Source organism: Lytechinus variegatus, chromosome 13, assembly GCF_018143015.1.
Source record: "Lytechinus variegatus isolate NC3 chromosome 13, Lvar_3.0, whole genome shotgun sequence".
Lineage (NCBI taxonomy): Eukaryota > Metazoa > Echinodermata > Echinoidea > Temnopleuroida > Toxopneustidae > Lytechinus > Lytechinus variegatus.
In genome coordinates, this window is record NC_054752.1 from 3,636,356 (window position 1) to 3,659,713 (window position 23,358).

The 23,358-nt window shown below is 37.6% G+C and overlaps 1 protein-coding gene across 4 annotated transcripts in view; it reads right to left on the minus strand.

Moving 5' to 3' along the window:
* Window positions 1-8,487: 8,487 nt before the first annotated feature.
* LOC121426052 (E3 ubiquitin-protein ligase ubr3-like) overlaps window positions 8,488-23,358 on the minus strand; it is a 61,249-nt gene continuing 46,378 nt past the window's right edge. For all 4 annotated transcript variants that reach the window (XM_041622196.1, XM_041622193.1, XM_041622195.1 and 1 more), the window contains 13 exons: window positions 22,639-22,749; window positions 21,581-21,781; window positions 19,608-19,750; window positions 18,764-18,846; window positions 18,107-18,209; window positions 17,470-17,570; window positions 16,130-16,254; window positions 14,489-14,605; window positions 13,376-13,501; window positions 12,304-12,495; window positions 11,600-11,821; window positions 9,842-9,981; window positions 8,488-9,076 (listed from right to left, as the gene is read on the minus strand). In XM_041622196.1, coding sequence (XP_041478130.1) covers window positions 8,923-9,076; window positions 9,842-9,981; window positions 11,600-11,821; window positions 12,304-12,495; window positions 13,376-13,501; window positions 14,489-14,605; window positions 16,130-16,254; window positions 17,470-17,570; window positions 18,107-18,209; window positions 18,764-18,846; window positions 19,608-19,750; window positions 21,581-21,781; window positions 22,639-22,749 — 1,818 coding nt within the window. In that variant the 3' untranslated portion in view covers window positions 8,488-8,922. The remainder of the gene's footprint in view (window positions 9,077-9,841; window positions 9,982-11,599; window positions 11,822-12,303; window positions 12,496-13,375; window positions 13,502-14,488; window positions 14,606-16,129; window positions 16,255-17,469; window positions 17,571-18,106; window positions 18,210-18,763; window positions 18,847-19,607; window positions 19,751-21,580; window positions 21,782-22,638; window positions 22,750-23,358) is intronic.

Consider the following 23,358-nt stretch of genomic DNA (forward strand, 5'->3'; position numbering starts at 1 on the left):
TTTAAATTTTGACATATGAACTAGACACAAAGATAACCCCCAAAATTATATTAATGATTTAGTTTATCTAAAAATATAAGAAAATATTTAATTGATTAAATATATGTGTATGCAAAAAATGACAATGTATATTGAATATTCATGCTTTATTTTCATAACGTGAGTTACTTTAATAAATATAATTCATGAACTTTTGCCTTTGAGTTGGTGATTTTTATGTTGGAAGCAAATACCTGAGCCGTTTGACCCAACACTACCGATGTTGGTATATATTGTACAACGCCTACTTGGCTTTTTGTACGCAAGCAAATGGGAGGCTGAATGTCAAACATTCGTACTGTTGCACAAGTACAAGACATACCATCCAAAATGTACTGTTGCACGGCTTTTTAATTAATTGCGCTCCGTAAAATGAAGGTGCAATACGCGTATAAGCATGCTGGCTAAATGCGTAATGCTGCTCAAGGTCATGTGCGATTGTGGGATTTAGCTTTTCGCTCTCAATTTTTCTCCCTTTTCGTAGATTACTGCAGGGAAAACCTTTTTTCATATTTTTGCTGTATTCCGAGGCATTGTACAACACAAATAGCGATTCTTCTTATTCGTGCAATGGTGCTAGATTTCGCATTCGGTGAAAGCATGGACCTGTAATAGGTCCATGGTGAAAGAAAGATGCTCTATTCAACGAGGCGTTAGCCGGGTTGAATAGAGCATCTTTCACCTCATGCGAAATCTCGCACCATCGCACTTGTCCCTATTTGTATATTATTCCTGAAAAATTGTCTTTAAAAGTGCTGTTAAAAAAAGTGGCAAGAAATGCCAGGAGCCCATTGAATAAGATGTAATGGTACTTTTTTATTGTTACTCTACATGGAATATTGGTATTTGGTAGGCTGTTCATAATCTTGCCACACTCGTCAACCAATCAAATTCCAGTATTCAATATGAAGATTTCTATATATAATAGCAAATTTTCTACTAGACAGGTAAAATTGGAGAAGTTGAACATAAATTGCACGTTGACTCAATATGAAGCAATATCTTAGCATGCTTCTCTGGCACTGGTCCGAAAGTTCAAGACCAGTGAAAATTGCTGTCGGGCCAGTTACTTTTCAGAAATAGCCAGATATACTGGTCCGACATGACTAGGAAAAAGATATAACAATTTGAGAGAAAATTACATTTTCTCCTCTTTTGTAAATTATGAAAATGGTTCTGGCATCTTTAAAAAATTACTCTCAAAAATAGAGAAGTGGCTCTCATGATACAAGCAGTAGCGTACCTAGGATTTTCCACAGGGGGGGGGGCAAAACTGCCCAAAAATTTGACAAGCAAAAAAAAGAAGTCTTCCAAAGGTCTTCAAGCTCGTCGGGGGGGGGGGGGGGAGGGATACGTCCTTTGCATGGGTTGTGACTCGTCAGGGGGGGGGGCAGTTTGCCCCGTAGGTATGCTAGTGGTTACATGTGTGTGTGTGTATTTTTTTTTTCTATGTTGTCTTTTTTTTTTGGGGGGGAGGGGTTTTATTTGGGACCAGTAATTTTAGTTTAGGACCAGTAAAAGTGGAAAAACTCGGTCTGTACTTTTCCGACATGAACTGGTCAGACCAGTAGAAAAAAAGGGTAAGTGTGGACCCCTCAGAGTAATTTTCATGCATTGGGACGTGACGTTGGTAACATACCTGTACATTAGGACCACTTTAGATAGTGATATGGATCTTAAGTGATTGGCTAAAATGTATCAAATGATAAGGATCCACATCTCTATCTTATAAAACATATAACACACATCGTTGTGATGGGGCATTAGTTATACCCCATCAAGATCCTTACCTTCCTCCTCTTCCAATTCTCTTGTTACCCCCAAAGTTTCCAAAACCTGGGGGAAAGATCATTTGTTCACTTATGCCTCCAAGTTATGGAATAGCCTCCCTGAAAACATCAAAGAATGCTTAACCTCTGAAACTTTCAAACAATACCTTAAAACATTTCTCTTTAATTCTTAATTTCTTTTATAATCTAAAAAGCACCGTTAACATTCTACAGAGTGGATTTAGCGCGACATAAGTCAAATTATCATTATTAGAAGAATTGCCAACACTCGTTGGCGATGAAACAGTCCAAATGCCCTCAGCTAAGCCTCGGACATGTTGGAACTCTTCCAAAGGTACCTCGTGTGTATACTAATGGCCTAAATTAGTCTACAAATGTAGACCCACATCTGCAGTGTGTGTACCTCAGCTGAACTAGGTCTACTGAGGCTGCAGAAGTGGCTTGCTTCGCTCGCCCTTTCAGGCTGGTTTCAGGCTTTGCAAACCAGCTGCAGATCCCACTTCACGAGCCATTCAGAGTCTGCATAGCAGACTAGCCTAAATGGTGTGTGTCATTTCTGTCATAGTACACCTAGGGAATATGACGTGGTGGATTAATACTCTGTACAAGGAAATTATTACAAAGAGAGATTTCAAACACATCTTTCATCAGTTTTTATTTCTCGAGCATATCATATAAATGTCTTTCTAAACGTGTACTGATTTCTATAAAGTACATATTGCCATTTGTAAAACTTTGTTCTTCCTTTTTCCAATAACGCAAATAATTCCCATAATTGACAAAGAAAAGTAAAAAGATGAATCTTAATGCATTCTGTAAACTTATATGTATACCTGCATTTCTTACTTTCTTCATAGAACTGATAACAGAATATGTTAGCTGAAGAATAACAAATACAAAAGCCACACACCAGCTGAAAAAAATTCCTCAAAAACTAAAAGTCCTTTTTTCATTTCCATGAATTTTTACACAAATTTGGTGTACATGTATGTTCTATGACGACAAAGAAATTCCTCCTTAGTTTTCAAAGAAAAGATAAGCAAGTCTATATATTCTCATATGATACTGAAAAAACAGAAAAGAAAAATTCTTGAAACCCATCAAAAGAATGAACATTCCATTTGCAGTTATACATGAATTGTGATTTATATAAATATTAGATAAAATCATTGTATTACAGCAAAAAATCCCCTGATACATGTACATGTCAATTAACAATTCCTATTCGTACTGGAAGAAATAAACTGCAGGAGTTGTATGTGTAAGTGTATGTAATATGAGTAATGTAGATATAGTTACAATTATAAGAAACAAGGAGTTATGGCCCAGGGACAAGTCTGCGGACCCTAGACCATTAGATCCAGGTTTCAAATCTCATGGCAGTCCTCGCATCCTTTAGCAAGGCGTTTACATGTATCTACATTTGCCACTCTCCACCAAGGCGTAGCAAACAAGAAGGAATTCCTTGAATGCTTGAGACCTGGGCCCTGTTGTACAAAGAGTTACGATTGATTCGATCAATTGTAACTATGGACGGCCAGCAACGTCAACATCTATTATGCATGTTCTTTCAAAGTATTTTCTAGCTGTGATGTATATCCATGCATTCATTCTTTCTTGAAAATTCACTGGTCTTCTCTTTGCATAAAAAGGACATTGTGCAAATTTTTCATAAGAAAAATTATGACACTGATGGATTTCCATAGTTACAATTGATCAGATCAATCATAACTCTTTGTACAACAGGGCCCTGATCAGGGTAGCCATACTACATGTAGTGTCAGAGTAAAAGTATGTACGCTTAGAAATATTGTATTAAGAGCTTGATATAAATGTTTCATATAACATACTACACGTATAATTGTAGAAAAGGAGTGGGGAATTAAGGCAGGAAAACTGGGCATTTCAAACTCACAGCTCATGAAACATATTTTCTGATATTGCTTTCTTTGCAATATCACAAGCAGTAATGTAAACTATAACCTTAAAATATGTCAGGATTAAGAAGTTAATAAATCAGGATCATAAAAAACCTAAATACTAAAGATGAAACCTCAATTCCGTAATATTGATGATGAAAAGGTAATATTCCAATAAATATACCAATTTAACTAATATCCTAGCAATAAACTACCGGTAATATATGAAAGAATAATAGATGCATACCAATCCTTATTATAGGGGGTATTCAAAACAATATGGCAATTACTATACACATGGTTTTGATACAAGTTTCAGGTGGAAGCATTTTGGTGTAGTGGTCGATACTCTCGTTTGTGAATAAGAGGGGTGTGTGTTCCAATCCCATCCCACAGCAGCACTAGTGTCCTTTTGCAAGATATCAGTCTTTTAATACTTAGCCACTCCCACTCGGATGTTAATTGGGTAGCCAGTGGGACGCGCAAGTCCTTGTTTTTCTGGATCATAATACAGTAATAATAATATTCCACATTTATATAGCGCTTAACACATTGGAACGATGTCTCTAAGCACTTTACAGATATATTATTACCCCGGTCATCAGAACCTTGCATGCCCACATACAATCTATGCACCTTCTCCACTCCCTGGGAAGCATTCCAACAAGAGTTCCAAGACTCAATTGCTAGGCATACTACATAGGCTTTCGCATCCTACCGGGTACCCATTTAACACCTGGGTGGAGAGTGGCAAAGTGTGGATTGACGCCTTGCCAAAGGACGCTAGGCCATGGTGGATTCAAACACACGACCCTCTGATTACAAGGCGAGAGTCGGAACCGCTACACCACGGCGCTTCCACCAAAGGCTATTGGTTGGAGTGGAAAAAGTGCATACATTGTATGCGAGCATATTAAAGCCTGTGTATAGCTTTGGTAAAGGGTCAATAATGTGATTGATAATCGAATATCATCTAATATGACAGTCTTACTGAAGCGTAGAGACCGTTAGATATTTTTCCAACTGCACTTCTCTGAGAAAATTTCAAATATTCAAATCTTGGATATAAAGCGCCCTCTCTCGGCGATGCTTGTTTTAAATTAAAAAAATTGGCATTCAAGCACTTGTCTTATAAATTCAGTGATTAGATATCCAAAAGTTACAGACAAAGAACATATCTTGAAAGTTTCAGCCCATTTCATGATTTGGAATAGGATTTAATTGAAAGACAAAAACACACAGATATTTTAATTTGATCGGGTGACCCGATCAAGTTAAATTTCCATGTAAAATCGCAAAATTTATCCTGTAAAACACATTTTCATTTCATATCTTCCACATCATAACTGTTATAGGGCATATCCATTCATATTAGCTAGCAATGAATTGGAATAGTGATAGGTGCATTTTGGTGGATTTACCAAAACTATACACAAGCTTTAAGACTGACTGGTTGAAATACCTCCCCAGGAAGTGGAAAAAGTTCATGCATTGTATGTCAGCAAGACAGATTGATACCATGGTCCCATTTCAAAAAGACTTGTTCAATAACAAAAGTCTTATAACCAGTTTTCTATCAGCCAAACAGATTGAAGGATTTCAGTAGCTTTAAACTGTTATTGCACATTTGTTATCATAACAAGTTTGATGAAACAGGCCCCCTGTCCTGGACACCTCAGAGATATGACCCATGATCTTTATTAGGGGAGTGCTTGATACATGGGCATTTCATTGTAAGTTTGTTTGTACAAGGTAGTATTGACAATCTGGTTTTCACAAAATAATCTGTGCTTGCCCAATCAAATGCAAAAATGTAGAAAGCTCAGTGGTTGACAAATTGCTAAATAAAATTCTTAACATGTCCCCAATTTGCTCTTTTGTCGTATTGCAAGAAGGAATACAATTATTTGATTATGCAATTCAATTGAACCATTGTGAAAATAACGTTTACTGGATATAAGCAAACTTCAATGGAATTGTCAAACTTAGAGATTATATTCAAAATGTTGACTGTGTATAGTGAGTGCCTGATTCTTCTCCGCAGTATCGCAATTCATTAATTAAACGCAACATCCCTTAAGATCCTCATGATCCTCTACTTCCAGTTCTCTTATTACCTACTACACTCAATAGAGTGGATTTGAAAAAATACAAGTCCAACTTATTTCATTATTATATTCAAACAGAAAAACAAGTTCTCATTTACTTTTCTTCATAGGATCATGTTGCAGGTATTGACATTCATATTTCATATTGAATGTGTCAGCAAAAATAATTTGCGTAAGATGGCATAAATGAAAATGTAAACATAAAGACATATGGGGCAACATAACAAAAAGCTTAGCGATTAATTAAGGGGAAGATTTTAGCAATTGATTATACAACCTAATCAATGCAATTAAGTGTACAAAGTAGCTCTACAATCAATCGCTAAGTCTTAAGCCTTGCTAACACTGTGCGACTCGTTGCGATCCAAATTTCAAAGAAATAACATTTGATACAAACGAACATTCCAACCAATACACTATTAGCGATCGTAGTTCAGAATTTATGGTAGGACTACAGAAATCGAAATTCGGTCTAGTTCGAGCCTCCCTGTAGGAATGAAAACAGATTCAAATCAAAATCGTGATGACGTAATCATCAACTGCAACTTGTAGGCGATTTGGACTTTACTCCGACCACAGGGCTTGCCGCAAAGCAAAATTATGATTTTATCATTCCTCACATTATGCCGAACTTCAAATGAAATCTTACTTCTTGGAGCTTTTACATTTAACGCAAAATGAGATTTATTAAAGAATCGCGTCGCAACGAATCGCATTGTGTGTGCCGGGCTTTCAGTGACGGATCCGGGTAACTAGCAAATTATCCAATGTGTATTGTCCTTCCATGCATGATTTTTTTTTGGTTGAATTGATGATTTTTTTAAATCATAAAGTCACTGTGACAAACTCTGTATACTATACATCCTACATGGCATCAAATTCAGCAGAAAAAGGAATATTACACCTACAAAATATAAACAATCCTTTCAATCTTTTATTTCATACTGCACAATAAATAATCTACATAAACAAAGTCTCTCATTTAATGAAGATGCATATGAATATTTTTAGGGTACTTCTATTTCCACATGAAAGTCAACCCAAAATGTAATTTTTCTTAAAGCAAATAACAAACATAATTATTATATATATCTCGTCTCATGGCGATAAACATCTATGAACATTTCATAACTGACGATTTTTTACGTGCGCATCGATATTGGCAATACAGTGCACCCTTTCATTGTCAGCTTTCTCATTTCAGGTGGTTTTCACAAATAGGTGGCCGGACGTACAGACTTGATGGAACCGCTCATATGAGCCCTACAAAACAGTGTCCTTGCTCTCAAAAATGTTGAAATTTAAGGGCTGTCAGTCACAAAATGTATTCAAAACATTCAGTCACTTTGAAAATGTTTATAAACATTAAAAAAAACATCTCGTCTGTGCTAACAATGCTCCTGGGACAAGGAACCTGTAACACAAAAGTTAGCGATTGATCATACACTTGATGTTTACGATTGATTGTACACTGTGTTCGATGCAATCATTCGTAAGGACATTGTTTGCATTAAGGGCCCCAGGTTCCCATATATGTCTGTGTACAATATGGTTGGCAATCCACTCTCTACATAAACAAACTTTAAAGCAGTACATTTGGGACCCAATGTATTTATCCTCCTGTTTGATGCGTACCAGACCCTAATCAAACTCTTTTCCACTTCAGCTGCATTCTTTGTCTTCTTCTAAATGATCTCCCCCTCTCTTCTCTCTCTCTGTGAAGAGTCATCTTTTTTTGAGGAGAGGTACAGTGAGTGGTGCTCAAAAGTAAGTGAACCCCATCAGAAGATGCACTCCTTCCTGCCGAGTGTTAAACGTAGACAACAACACTGCAATGTCCGGCGAGCCTTGGAAAACAGACTCTGTAGAATGTATTAAACATCTTAACTCTTGACTTCACAATCAATACAGGGTATTTATATTGCGCACATATCCATTGTGTTAGGTGCTCAAGGCGCTCCTATATTACCCGGCTAAGCTAGGCGTTCATAGCGCACACAGCTTTTTGAGGAATTACTTCCTACCCGTACCCATTTACCTCACCTGGGTTGAGTGCAGCACATTGTGGATCAGTTTCTTGCTGAAGGAAATTACCCCATGGCTGGGATTCGAACCCATGACCCCCTGTTTCAAAGTCAGAAGACTAATCCACTGGGCCACAACGCTCCACACTTCACCATCAAATATCCCTAAAAGATAGCAGAACTTAAACACTTTTCAATATGTTCATCTTCTGGTGGGGTTCGCCAACTTACTAGCACCACTGTATAGACACCAGGCACCTTGAAAAAAGTCAGCGCCGCATCTCTCCCGCAGGAATCCTACAGGACGGTGCAAATGCAAAGACGCATAGCACCCTTGTAAGGGATTCCTGTAAAAAAAAAATGCAGCAATGACATTTGATAAGATGCCTTTCCTAGATGCTCTACGCCCGTGTCGCTTCGAGCCGCTACCGTCAGAGTCTATGCTGATCTTGTATCTCTTCCTTTAGTCATCTGAAAATCATCCAAACGATTCTTAGAGCTCATCAGAAACCTTTGGCAATGGTTCTATCATAGTGAGCAACTAGCCATTTTGTAGCCCTTTCTCTCCCTTTGAACAGCTGTTTTGTAGCCCTTTTAAAAAAGCTACAAAAAAGTAAACTGTCCATATGCAGGGCTCGACATGAACAGTGGCCCGGGCAACCAAAAATGAGAGTCGGGCCACCAAAATTCTGTCAAAGCCCACACTTAGTGGCCCGGTTGGGTTTCCAAAGATTTTTATAAATTGTAATGTTTTCTATTGTTTTAGGGCCACCAAATATATGAATTGATGATTTTGGTGGACTGATCGGGCCACTAAGAAAAGAGGTTAGTGTGGAGCCTTGCCAGATACATGTAATTTTCTTCATACGCTTTAACGTCCTACAAAAGGGGTACAAAACGGCAAGTTTTGTCCATGTGGCTCACTGTGTATTCCATATGTCCAGCTAAAGAATCCCGAGGGGGGATTCCCTCCACATGTTCATTTCTACATGGCCGACACTTGAAGGGGGGGGGAATCCCCTCCATACATGTATGGCAGTGGCTAGAAGGGAAAGCTCAGGGGGAATCCCCTTCTCCTGTCCAGCCCACCGTGGTGCCACTCCCACTTCTTGCAGTTGTGATCCAGGGCGTGGCTCCTCCACAGTTTCTCCAGGAGGGTGTGTCTCTGTTCACATAGAAAGAGTGGCTTGCCTCTCCTGAGGAAATAAAAAAGAAAAGGTCAAGATATTTAGAAATTAGGATTGAATCATTTGTTAGAAGTTGTATGGTATGGAAACAGCTTAACATATTTGGGGGAGGTTTCACAAAGCTGTTCGTAAGCTACGACTTTGAGCGCAATTGGTGACTATTTCTTAAGCTAAATGATATACCTCTAGGTATCAGACTTAATGAACAATTCTTTTTTTGTAGTTGGGACTGTCCCCACCTCCCTACTAAGCTTGTAAAAATCCTGAAACCACATGATTACCAGTCAGCCAATCATAACAACCAATTATGCATTCATAGAATCAGAACTTAATCCTGATTGGCCAAGACATGGATGAATGCAATCAATACTCACTTGGGATCATTGTCTTCTTCACCATGCCTTAATCCTGATTGGCTAAGACATGTATGAATGCAATCAATACGCACTTCAGATCTATGTCTTCTTCACCATGCCTTAGTCCCACTTGGCTAAGACATGTATGAATGCAATCAATACGTCAGATTTCTTCACCATGTCTAAATACTGATTGGCTAAGAGAAGGGTGAATGCAATCAATACTCGCTTGAGATCGATGTCTTCTTAAGCATGTCTAATTCCTGATTGGATAAATGCAATCATTACTCACTTGAGATTGATGTCTTCTTAACCATGTCTTAATCCTGATTGGCTAAGACATTAATGAATGCAATCGATACTCACATGAGATCAATCGTAATTGGCTGAGACATTAATGAATGCAATCAATACTCACTTGAGATCAATGTCTTCTTCACCATGGCTGTCCAGGTAGAGAGAAACCCATGTGCATTTTCTGTCCCCTCTGATCAGCAACATTGCCGAGGAATTGATGTCAAGGTAGATGGCAGTTCCTTTGCCACAGTAATAAGCATGCTACAAAGACAAAGAGTGGAAAGTATAGAATACAGAAGGTAGAGATTAAAAAATGATGTTATCAATGTTAGGATTGTCCACTTATCATGAGAACTTTTCAGGCATCTTGTGTAACCACTACCAAACTTATCACTACTGTTCCTACTTGTAAACATCACCTTAAAATCGACAATGACCACAATACTTTTTCGGATATCAATTTCATAACTACCATCACCATTGCCACCACCACCACCACCATTATCATCACCACCACCACCACCACCGCCACCACCATCACCACCAGCTCCATCATCACCATCTTCATATCCCTCCTAATCATCCTCATCAGAACACAGCACTTACCTTCGATACATTCTCCAACATCCTTATTCATCACTTCGATTTTTCCAACCATCTCTACAACCACTTATTCATCAATACCATCTCTAAAACCACTACCAACACTACCATAACCCCCTCGTCACCCCTTCCAATACACACCATCTTCATATCCCTCCTAATTATCTCAGCAGAATGGTTCTATGAAATTGGATCTGGCGAAAATTGCTCTGATGGAAAATCTTGATGTTAAGCCAAACATAAAATGTAACCTCCAAAACTATAAAAAAAACCCTAATCCACAGTACATTTACATTATTCTGAATAAGATAAGATATTTTATTCGTCTTTCTGTCTGCACATACATTTTATCTTACAAGTGTGATTTCACATTCTACAAATGAAAATCAATTAACCATAAATCATTGTTACAGTAGAGAAAAAAGAAACACAGCAAATAACTAATTACGTATTGAGAGAAAGACAAGGAGAACCCCTGAAAAAGCAAGGCTTGTAAGGCTAGGGTCTCCTTTGTTTCAAGTACATGACTAAATAGTATTCAGTGTGTAAATGTGATATCCTTAAAAATACAAAAGAAACAAAACAACTAAAAAAAGCAACAACAATAAAAAAAAGACAAACTAAAACTAATCAATGACAAAAAACACATTGCTTGAATGTACAATTATGAAGTCTAATAAACTAACAACAATATGATATAATTAAGGGATATATGATGGAAGAAGAAATAAGTATGGATAACATGGCATGAAAAAAAAGGAAGATCGTATGTATAAATACTAATAGTAAAGTAAAAAAAACAAAACATGACAAAGGTAAAAGATACACAAGAACAGAATACAAAAGGAAAAAAAACATGGGCTGACCCTCTGCAGAAGAATCCAGTTAGATAAGATACAAGATAAATAAATATTGATATATCATAACATTCTCCAGTCTTATATACAGTTTTTATAGGCTCCAAAATTAAAAAATAACATAGTATAAAAAAGCATATCTTAACCTAGAGCAACTCACAAATAACAAACACTATTATAATCCTAACTCTCAGCCTATGCCCTCTGAGATATTGACAGGAGAAAATGTTGTGTCACCAAACAGAACACACCACTTAACTTGATACTTTCTCCGACAACCAAATTCATCATGACTACCACCACCACCAGCATCATCAGCAATACCACTGCCACTACGACAACCAACACCTCACCACCAGCACCACCACTCACCATCTTCATCTTCCCTCCTGATCATCTCAACAGAACACACCGCTTACCTTGATACCTTCTCCGACGTCCTTCTCCTTCACCTGTCCCTTACAGCAGGTGGCTCCCCAGCAGACCAGCTTGCCGCAGATCAGACACACCAGGGGCCTGTCCGGCTTCTTCTTGCACATGGTGCACACCTGCTGGTTGTAGCGTTTGAAGAGGGCATTGTAGTCTTGAGGCAGCTGGAGCAAACGCGGAAGGTAGTAGGTGGGACTAGCCATCAGGAGATCCTGATCAAAATGGAAAAAAAGATTGTTGTAAAGAAGGAATTTGTGGAACCATGATAGAACAAGGCAGCACATGAATTGACATGGTACCGAATCACTCTTGAGGCAATCAGAGAAGACAGGGAAGGAAGTAGGTGGGACTGACCATCTGGAGAACCAGATAGGATTGGACGACGGGATTGCTTCTGATTTTTGCTTCTTTACTCAGTTACACTCAGTTCTGAAGAATGCTTTCAACTGTGTGCTTTCTCTGCCTACTTTAGCAACATCTGTATAGAAGGATGACTTGACTATACGGACCCCAAAATATGGGTTCCCTTGAATGAAATTCTCCATTGAAACATATCAAAGTAAAACCCTTGTGCTAACGACCACCTGTTCAGACACACTACTTTTTTGTTTCCCTTTGGTTTCACTGTAACATCCTTTTCTTTGGATTTTTAGAACAAGATTGTATGGAAGAGGAAGAATTTCTTGAGAATTACCTTTGCCGCTGTGTGGGACCTCTTCACAAACTCGCAGTACGGACTACAGAGTGCTGTTATGATGGAGGTAGGCTCTCGTCTGGCTGGGGGCTTGAAGCATTGTGCTGACAGCAAACCAGATGAGCTCTGAGCCTGGTCAGGGTCGGTAAGGCACAGGAACGCTGCCAGTGTACGAAACTCATCCTCCGGATTCTATATTACAATAGAACAGAAAAGGGATAAGTTTGGGTGACCATACAACATGGTAAAACTACAACAAATTAGTTTGATACCATACCTCATACACTGGCAAATCTTCATCAAACAGGTACTGTTGGACCAAAGCAACAATCCTTAACCACGGGAGGCACTAGTGAACTAGAGTAGCCTTGACAGTCATGGGTGACCACACAACATAGTACAACTGAAACAAATTGGTTTAATATCTCACGACTTACCTGACACACTGGCAAGTCTTCATCAAACAGGTAGTGTTGGACCAAAGCAACGATCCTCAACCACGGGAAGCACTGATGAACTAAAGCAACCTCGACAGACAAGGGTGACCACACAATATAGTACAACTGAAACAAATTGGTTTAATACCTTATGGTTTACCTGACACACTGGCAAGTCTTCATAAAACAGGTAGTGTTGGACAAAAGCAACGATCCTCAACCACGGGAAGCACTGATGAACTAAAGCAACCTCGACAGACAAGGGTGACCACACAATATAGTACAACTGAAACAAATTGGTTTAATACCTTATGGTTTACCTGACACACTGGCAAGTCTTCATAAAACAGGTAGTGTTGGACAAAAGCAATGATCCTCAACCACGGGAAGCACTGATGAACTAAAGCAGCCTCGACAGACAAGGGTAACCACACAATATAGTACAAATGAAACAAATTGGTTTAATATCTTATGGTTTACCTGACACACTGGCAAGTCTTCATAAAACAGGTAGTGTTGGACAAAAGCAACGATCCTCAACCACGGGAGGCACTGGTGAACTACAGCAGCCTCAACAGTCTTGGGTAACCACACAACATAGTACAACTTAAAACCAAAATGGTTTAATACCTCACCTCACACACTGGCAAATCTTCATCAAACAGGTAGTGTTGGACCAAAGCAACGATCCTCAACCATGGGAGGCACTGGTGAACTAAAGCAGCCTCGACAGTCTTGGGTGACCACACAGCTTGGTACAACTATACCGGTAAGAACAAAGGGAAAATGTGACTGAATGGAAGAGAGTTAGAAAAACAAACATATATATCAGTATGTAGTCCATATCAATATAAAAAATAATGGTGAATTGTACTATGACAAACATGGGGAAATTGGTGTCTCTTGATATTTCAGCATTAATATTATTGTCACCCTCCTCATCATTATCCTCGCCACCACAACCACAGAAACCAATGCCACCATCACCATCAGCAGTATCATCATCATCTCCATCATCATTAACAACATCATCATCAACATCATCACCATCATAATCTTCTTCACCATAATCATCGCCATCATCATCATTATCATCATCATCATCATCATCATCATCATCATCATTATCATCATCATCATCATCATTATCATCATCATCATCATCAACAACATCATAATCATCATCATCATCATCACCACCACCACAGCCATCATTATCATCACAATCATCATCATCATCATCATCATCATCCTCATCTTCATTATCATCTTCTTTACCAACATTGTCATCATTACCATGATCATTATCATCACCATAATCATCATCATCATCATTGAAATCATGTTACCCTAATGAGCCAATTATGGATCAGTCCAAATCTTATTTACTTTGTCATATGATGACAACTGTGATTTTGATCAATGTCAACTACCATGTCAAGCACCATAACAACATCAACTAACGTCCCATTTACAAAACAATTCAAAGAAGTTTCATTTGACTGTCACTTAACATCAAACACAATGCCACCTTAAAAAAACCCCTAACAACCGATATGGATCAGCAGAAGCATTTTGTGCACCTAATGTTCGTCTTCTGGGGCATTTCTCAAAACATTTCAGTCTAATTTCTGGAAAAGCACATTGAAACGTGTGTCATGCACACATGGTCAACATATCAGTAGAGTGTCAATAAACTTACAAGCTATAATGATTTTGTGAAACAAGCTCCATTACGGGATGCTTACCTGAAAGGAAGAACTAGAAACAAAGTCTGCGTGTTGGTAGAGATTGGTTTGACTAAGCTGTGAGATGACGTCACTTAACAACCAAGCCATTCCAATTTCTTTCTCCTTCTTCTCAGACTGATGGTTTGATAAAAGACAGAAGAAAAAAATATATCTTTTTAAAAAAATCATAAACATACAGTGAAATGGGGATCAAAGAGGTTTCATAGCACTCAATACAGATGGTGCAACAGAAATTGTAGAATTTTTGTTTTAACTACCTGGAAAAGACCTTTTAAAATTTTGATTTTATTAGCCAGGAGTGATGCAAAGGGCATGAAAGGAACTCCTCCTATGCCCTGAGGCAACTGCCGCCAGAAAAACAGTCTTGATGGAGGGATGCCTTGCCGATAGGTTCCTCGGGAGGCTTGGCCAAGACGTCAAGAACTGATTCTAATTTGATTTGTTGTCATCTTCAACAAGTTGTATTTTACTATTTTGTATTACATGTATGTTATCTTTGTTAAGTCACATGGATTGGAAAGGAAGACCTTCGGGTTATAGTTATTTAGTTAATCTTTTTCCTTCCCCGGCATCCATGTGACTCTCCTTATCCTGTTGTTTGTATATGTTGTTTATGTGTTTGATTATGCTAAATAAATAATAATAATAACCTTTGGAAGACTCCAGGAAGGAGCTGGTTTGGGATTAGCAGGTCGTTTCAGGAAGAAAGCCAGAAAAATTCTGCCAAAAGGGGGGGGGGTGGGGGTAATAAGCCAGTTCGTAGTTCCTTTCTGCGCAGATCAAAAGATTCTACGCATGATCAGAAGAAGGTCATTTGTACTAAAGTGACATGGTGCTTTAAAATCTAATGAGATAAGCACCAACTTTGATGTCTTGATTATTCATATATTCTTTTGAATTGTCGTTTTCATTTACATCCACAAAAAAAACAACAATGCTTCCACGAGCGACTGGTATTTCACAGTTTGTCAAGTACATTGTGCAGCATGCTAAGATATGCATTCAAAGTAGGAATGCAACAAATACCTTCATCAAGTGTTCATTGGTGTGCTATTCTAGTCACCTGGTCTATTCAATTTCTTCATCCTGCTATGTAAGGCAAGCTTACGTAATATCTTGCTTTGAAATCTGCCTATCATGATAATTTGATAAATGACTAATTTCTGATTTGACCTAATCTGCATTTTATCTATTTTTTCTTAAGTATTAATTTGATAATCTTGTTTTTTTTTCCATTCATATTACAATGAAGGTTAATTTATATAGAAGTATTGTAATTACATGTTGAATTTATTGCTATTTTGTGTTATTCCATGTAGACACCAGCCAATGTGGAGAACCTCTCGACAGAATTTTCAATTCTTTTAGGTGATCCCCAGGCATTGGCTGGTGCTCAATTTTACATTTCTGTTGTAATGTTTCTATTGCTGTCATGTTTTCTTGCCTGGAAATGAAATAAATAAATAAATGATGAAAGAAATGAAAGGTCATTTGACCAAAATTGCCCATGAAGTAACTACGAACTAGTCTATTGAGACCCCTGAACCGTTGGAGAAACCCTTGTGTACGGATCACCAGACCACAACAATCATACTACTACTAATAATGAATATCTAAAGAACAGACGGTATACATTACCTTTAAGGGTCTGCCACTGCTCTGCCAGGCTCTCCTCTCAGACTCCGGCAGCCTACAGCTCAGGGAGGCCAAGGCTTGGACATAGACCAAATGGTAGACAGTACTTACGATACACTGGAACAATGCTGGAGGGGAGGGCAGGGAGAAAACAAGGATGGTTTGATGAGAAATAAACTTGTGGAGTATGTCACAAAACAAAGAGTAAATCATTTCACTAATAGCTGTTAATGGTATGTCTGCCCCAGAATAATATTGATTTTAATTGATAGACAAAAATCAAACAAGCATAAGCTGAAAATTTCATCAAAATCGGATGTAAAATAAGAAAGTTTTGACACTTTTGTTTAAGTTTGACACTTTTGTTTAAGTTTGACACTTTTGTTTAAGTTTTGCTTATTTTTCACAAAACAGTTATATGTAAATGAGAAAGTAGATGATGTCCCTCACTCAATATTTTTTTTTTAATTATAAAATATATTATATTTTACAGATTTGACAATAATGACCAACTTGACTAACCCCACAAAATCTTTTAACAATGGTAATACCGCATATTCAGGGAGGAATAAATCTTTGTTTAACATGCAAATGGAAAAATCAAAATAGTGAGTGGGTGACGTCATCAATCCCCTCTTTTGCATACCGACCAGGATGTGCATATAACTGTTTTGTGAAATTGAACGAAACTATAAAAATGTCATAACTTTTTTATTTCACATCCAATTTTGATGAAATTTTCAGTTTCATGCTTTGTTTGATTTTTCTTTTTTTAATGAAATGAACTTTTTCTTGGGGTGAACCTGTCCTTTAAAACGGTAAAGAAATCCTTACATCTGTTTAGCTAATATCAAATTATACATTGATAATCGCTATTGACAGCATGAAACACTCCCCAGATAAGAGACACATGTATAACCATTTAAACATTTCACAATACATGCGGCACAAATGTTCATTATCATGAGAAGCCTATTATTCCTTATGGGTCAATCTTTTCTGAGATGGCACATGCCAATAAAGAGAGCAGGGATGGAGAGCAAATGCTACAAAAGATGCACATGAAACAATTTGAAATAAATCTGAACACTGAACAATGCTCTAAAGCATTAACCGGTACCGGGGAAAAAAATTACATGGGGCTGGGGGCGATTCAGACCCCCAAATCCTCCAAGATCCTAGGAAACTAATAAAAAAAAAAAGAAAAAAAAAGGAGCCATAAAAATCCCCATTCATCATAATATTAACGCTTATCCAATGTTGCAGATTTATGCACCAAGTTGTGAAAAGTAGCCCCCGAAAAAAGATTTTTTGCCCGATTGGTAAATACTTCTGGTACTTACCTTTCTCTACAGGCTGTGGTATACTGAAGACAAAGAGTAGAAATAAGGCCACCGGATCGCAGACCAGTACTGGGACTCCATTATCAGCTGCAGACATTCGTCTGTAATAGGAGAGTGTGTGAAATTTAAGAACTTTGAATCATCTCTCTTTATTTTGATACACTATACTCTTCTTTTAATATACATTATGCAAAGCAAGTACCAATTCACTTTTTGTTAGTTTCTTGTTAGTTTTGTAGTTTGATAGTTGAAATGGTTAATTTGTTCATTTATTATTCGATTACCTGATTTGAATGCTTATAATTCATTGGTTAATTACTTTCTTTAATTGATTTATTATTAATCAGTTCATTCAATACATGTAATTCATTCTTTTATCCATTCATTTACCCATTCGCATTCATTCATTCATTCATTCATTCATTCATTCATTCACTCACTCACTCACTCACTCATTAGCTTATCCATCCATCGATCCCCCACCCAACCATGAACTCACTAACTTATTATCTCGACCATTCATCCATCCATCCTTCCATTCATCCATCCATCCATTCATTCCTCAGTCATAAACTGTGAGCTATACAGCACCACAAGGACAATTAATACAATAATTACTGAACATTCTTCAACTTACACATTTGCATATGCCCCAGTGACAAGTTTAGACCACATCTTCGCAACATGTGTTCCTCTGTTGATCTGCCTAGCATGTATATCAAGGATCTTCAGTAATGGTCCTGCAGTGATAAAAAAATGAAATGAAAATCTTTACAGGATCGCCGCTAAAATCAAGTTAATGATGATGGTGCTGGTGATGATATATGGAATGGTAAAGGTGGTGATGAAGACAAATAAAATTATGGTGATGATGATACTGAAAATAGTGATATTGATGATGATGATGATGGTGATAATAATAATATAGGATATTTATATTGCGCACATATCCACCTTGTTAGGTGCTCAAGGCGCTCCTATATTACCCGGCTAAGCTAGGCGTTCATAGCGCACACAGCTTCTTAAGGAATTACTTCCTACCGGTACCCATTTACCTCACCTGGGTTGAGTGCAGCACATTGTGGATCAGTTTCTTGCTGAAGGAAATTACGCCATGGCTGGGATTCGAACCCACGACCCTCTGTTTCAAAGTCCGAAGACTAATCCACTGGGCCACAACGCTCCACATGTATATGATGAAAGGTGATGGTAATACTGATGATTATGATGATGGTGATCATGATATCGATGCTAAAAATAAAGAATATAAAACTGATTTAAAAAAAAAACTTACTGAGGCAGCTGCGTTTCTTTGCTGTGTTTGCATGGTTGAGAAGATTGCCACCGGCAGACACGATCTCCAATTCAAGGTTAATTCTGAGAAAAATATGGGGATACATGAAACTGAGGTTATACTTTATAGTGAATGCTTCACTTGTTCAGATTTAAATTCATGATAATTTTCTGTTGTGCGCTTACCTGAAAATTTCAAACGTACATGCAAGTAATTTTTTTTTTAATGTTATGCAGAGCCCCCAAGTAAAACAATATATAACTCATGATTAGGCTGTCCTGTTTGAAAAATACGAAAATTAATAAACAAACCCTTTATGGCCCGTATTCTGAAGCCGGGTTTAATTTAAACTCTGGTTTAAAGTTGTGGGTTAACTATGGCTCGCCAATAGTGGAATAAATCTGTAACAGTATAATTTCAAAGTATCAGCTCATTTCTCTCTCAAATCATTTAACTGTTTCAGAAGGATAAATAAGGTAGCTTTCTTCACCATTCAAGGGTTAGTAAAGAGCACAGTAAACATAACCCACATACCATGTAAGGAACATTTTGGAATTTTTGGCTGTCTATAATTTTAGCACAGAGATAGGCCATGGTCTAAGTTAAACCTTACTTCAGAATACAGGCCTATGTGTTTATTTTTGTGGTTGAGATCAGGAAATCTTTCTTTTTTTAATTTTCAGGGGGGGGGGGGGCTTCTTTTACAACCTCCTTCCTTAGTATGCAACACTGGGTAAACTTTAACATTACAGTGAATGAGGGTTTTCTACAGCTCTTTTGAGCATTTCAGTGGAGAGATCGGCCGAGCCCGTGTGCAATGTTTTTCCCTTGTTGAGATTGTCACCTGGCTATTGAGCATATTCTTGGGAAGAGACCATCGGGGTTTGCCTTCATGTCGTCAAGTTCTTCGCATTCGTTCTCCCGCCAGAGATCGTTGATGAATGCCTGGATGGCCCCACTTTGCTCTGGACTCAACTCGACTGAAAACTGAAAAAAAAAATGGCATGACAACCAATCAAAGACCAGATTATATAATTGTCATATTATTTATGACATGCTCAGCTGCCGATTCATCTATTGCCAACTTGTCCACTCATCACATGGTCTATCTTCATTTAGTCTAATGCCATTCCATAAATCAATATTTAATCTAACAGCCATTTGGTCCAATAGTCACTTTGTCTAATCACATTTCGTCTTATAACCAGTTGAACTAATATCTATTTTCTATTCATTCATTTCACCAAATTGCCACTTTTTCCGATTAGACCAAATGGTTAATGACTTAAAGGCTATTGGACCAACTGGTTATTAGATGAAATGGATAGTGGACAAACTAACGGTAGACCAAAGGAGAGCACACAAGTTGGGAATTGGATGAATTGGCATTAGACCAATCGGAAATAAATCATATATCATAAACCATATAAACCATGTATCACCTTCTCTTTACTAAAAGGTCAAGTCCACCCCAGAAAAATGTTGATTTGAATCAGAGAAAAATCAGACAAGCACAATGCTGAAAATTTCATCAAAATTGGATGTAAAATAAGAAAGTTATGACATTTCAAAGTTTCGCTTATTTTCAACAAAATAGTTATATGAATGAGCCAGTTACATCCAAATGAGAGAGTCGATGATGTCACTCACTCACTATTTCTTTTGTTTTTTATTGTTTGAATTATACAATATTTCAATTTTTACGAATTTGACGATTAGGACCTCCTTGCCTGAAGCACAAAATGTTAAAATAATGGAATTCCATGTGTTCAGGGAGGAATGAAACTTCATTTCACATGACAATGACGAGAAAATAAAAATATTTCATATAATAAATTACAAAAGAAATAGTGAGTGAGTGATGTCATCAACTCTCTCATTTGGATGTAACTGGCTCGTTCATATACATATTTTGTTGAAAATAAGCAAAACTTTAAAATGCCATAACTTTCTTATTTTACATCCGATTTTGATGAAATTTTCAGTGTTATGCTTGTTGAATTTTTCTCTTTTTATTCAAATCAAGTTTTTGTTGGGGTGGACTTGTCCTTTAATCCAAGTTTATTCTTTCATGTCATAAGTATACCAATTAATGCCACAGGCTTACTTTCTAGTACTGTTTACATTCCAAGTCACACAAGTTTTCCCTTCCCTCTTCAATGTTTACTTTCATGTCCAAGTTTACCATATTAACATCACAGTAATCAATCATTTCCTCTTATTAGATGACAGATCCATGGTTGATATATGATGTAACAAATAATACTGTGGAAAAATGAGGACTGTAATAACCAGTACTAAACTTTTTCATGTACAACAATCAGGTCTTTAATGGAAAGAATTCCATACCTACAGTATTTGGGAGAGAGATCCCAAAGATACATGAAAGTAGTTGCAGTACATGTAAATACTGATATCATGAGAAAAGTTTGTAAGATGTAGGTTGATAGTCACAGTATCATCCCAGATCTAGATTTGGTAAAGTTACATGAACTGAACTTACATATAGTGTGATATCATGAAATCTAAGATGACAAGCGATCATACTGAAGATCGCAAACACAGATAGGCACATGTGGGACAGCATATTATTATTATTGCTTTGAAAAATACCAGGCAATTAAGACAAATCCCATGCTTATTTTGCTAATTTCTCAGCAATTACACAATTCCCTTTAGATTCCTTGGTCACATATTTTTTTTATTTATGCAAAAAGTCACAGTTGGTACTAGTTTTAATGTAAAAACTGATTTAGAACTATTTATCACAACTAGATCTTTTACTCACTCAGCAAAATCATTAAGCCATGAACTCACCATAGCATCAGACCTAGGCGTCTTCCCACTGAGGATATGAGAGACCCGGTTCAGAGACGTCTTTTTCCTCTCTAGGGAAGAAACCCTGGATGGCTTGACAGGGACGAACGGCAAGACAGAGTTGGCCAGCTGCCGACATAGAGGGCACTGAAACTCTCCTCGTCTTCGCACGTCCAGATCGTGTGCTTGGTAGTTGTGACCCTGAAAAACGAAACAAGTTGAACAGATGATTTGTTTGCAGTGGTTATCTCTGTACAAGCTTACTTATCGGTGTGGTAACATATTTAACTTCCCAAAGGTTCCAACATTAGAATCCTGGAGACAAAAAGGATACGATCAATCTTACAATTAAACATTTCATGTAAGTCAATTGCAACCCATGAATAAAATGTCAATGTCAATCATAAATAAATGTCAATCATATTCCCTTATATTTAACATCCCCCATTGAATTATCTTTCTTCAGGTGTTGTGTACTGTCCTTTTGTGTAACTATACATGTGAGCTAAAATAGACAAAGAAAATGATCACTTTGATGATCTGTGATCACTTCATTCACAAAGTTTTGTTTAAATGCACAAGAGTTTTACAACCCCTTTTAACACATTTTTTAAAGTATACTTTTAATGTATTCTTGGATATCAAGGGTCAAATTGCCAGTGGTGGTTTGGTGTGTGAGTAGGGGGAGGGAAGGGGGGGGGGGGGGAACAGAGAGGCTCGTATTCTGAACTCGGCTTAAAATTAAACCCTGGTTTAAAGTTGTGGTTTAACTATGGGGTGCCGATTGGAGCACAAATCCCTAACAGTACACATTCGATTTAATAACTTTTATATGACACCCAAATTGTTCAGAATTGTCTGGGAATGATAACTGAGATATTTTTCTTTTCATTATGAAAGCAAAAGGTAACAAGATAGTAAACATAAGAAATATACAATATAAACAATTTTTAAAAAATTTTTGGCTCCCAATAACTTTAGCACAGAGTTAGACCATGGTCTAAGTTAAACCTGACTTCAGAATACGGGCCAGAGAATCAAAGAATCGGTCAACCTACCCTGAGTGAATTGAGGTATGCCTGATGACAGTCTAAATGAAGGGAGTGTCCACACGTCTGGATATGGACCCCACCCTCCCAGCCAGTACTAGCAGCTTCCCAAGACCTCTCCTGCAGAAAATTGAGCAATAGAGGGGATTAAGCACATCCTTGGAGAACACTACAAAGTTGGTAAACAAACACAACTTGGAGAACAGAATCTTCCAGATAAAACGCATTAGGTAACACATAAAACCACGGGGAGTAGATACATTCTTGGGGGAAAAACAGTTCTGCCAAATGAAACAAGTCTCACTCCTACATGTATGTTAACATTTGCCCCACAGTCGAATTCCAGCTTGTATCATGCCTGTTTTTTCTCATCTCCTTTTGTCTAAAACCTTAAGCTTGTTACTAAGCCCACCCCCAGAAAAAAGAAACCAAATAGTTTTACCTATATTGCCTTCACATTGAACAATCTTGTAAACTACCATGGGCTACAGAATTGAAACAAATTGAGCCAAGACGTGGGAACGAACTTCCCATATAGCGAGGATATCAAAATATTTCTCATATTTTACTGTTAACCTAAACTCCCACCAAAACAGTAACATAAGAATTGCATTGTTCAGTTTTCTTCATTCATGTTTTTTTCTAAGCCACGACTGCCCTGCAAAAAGTCAGTCAATGGAGAGTTGGTAGGCAGAACAATGATTGATAATTTCACCAGGACAACATCTT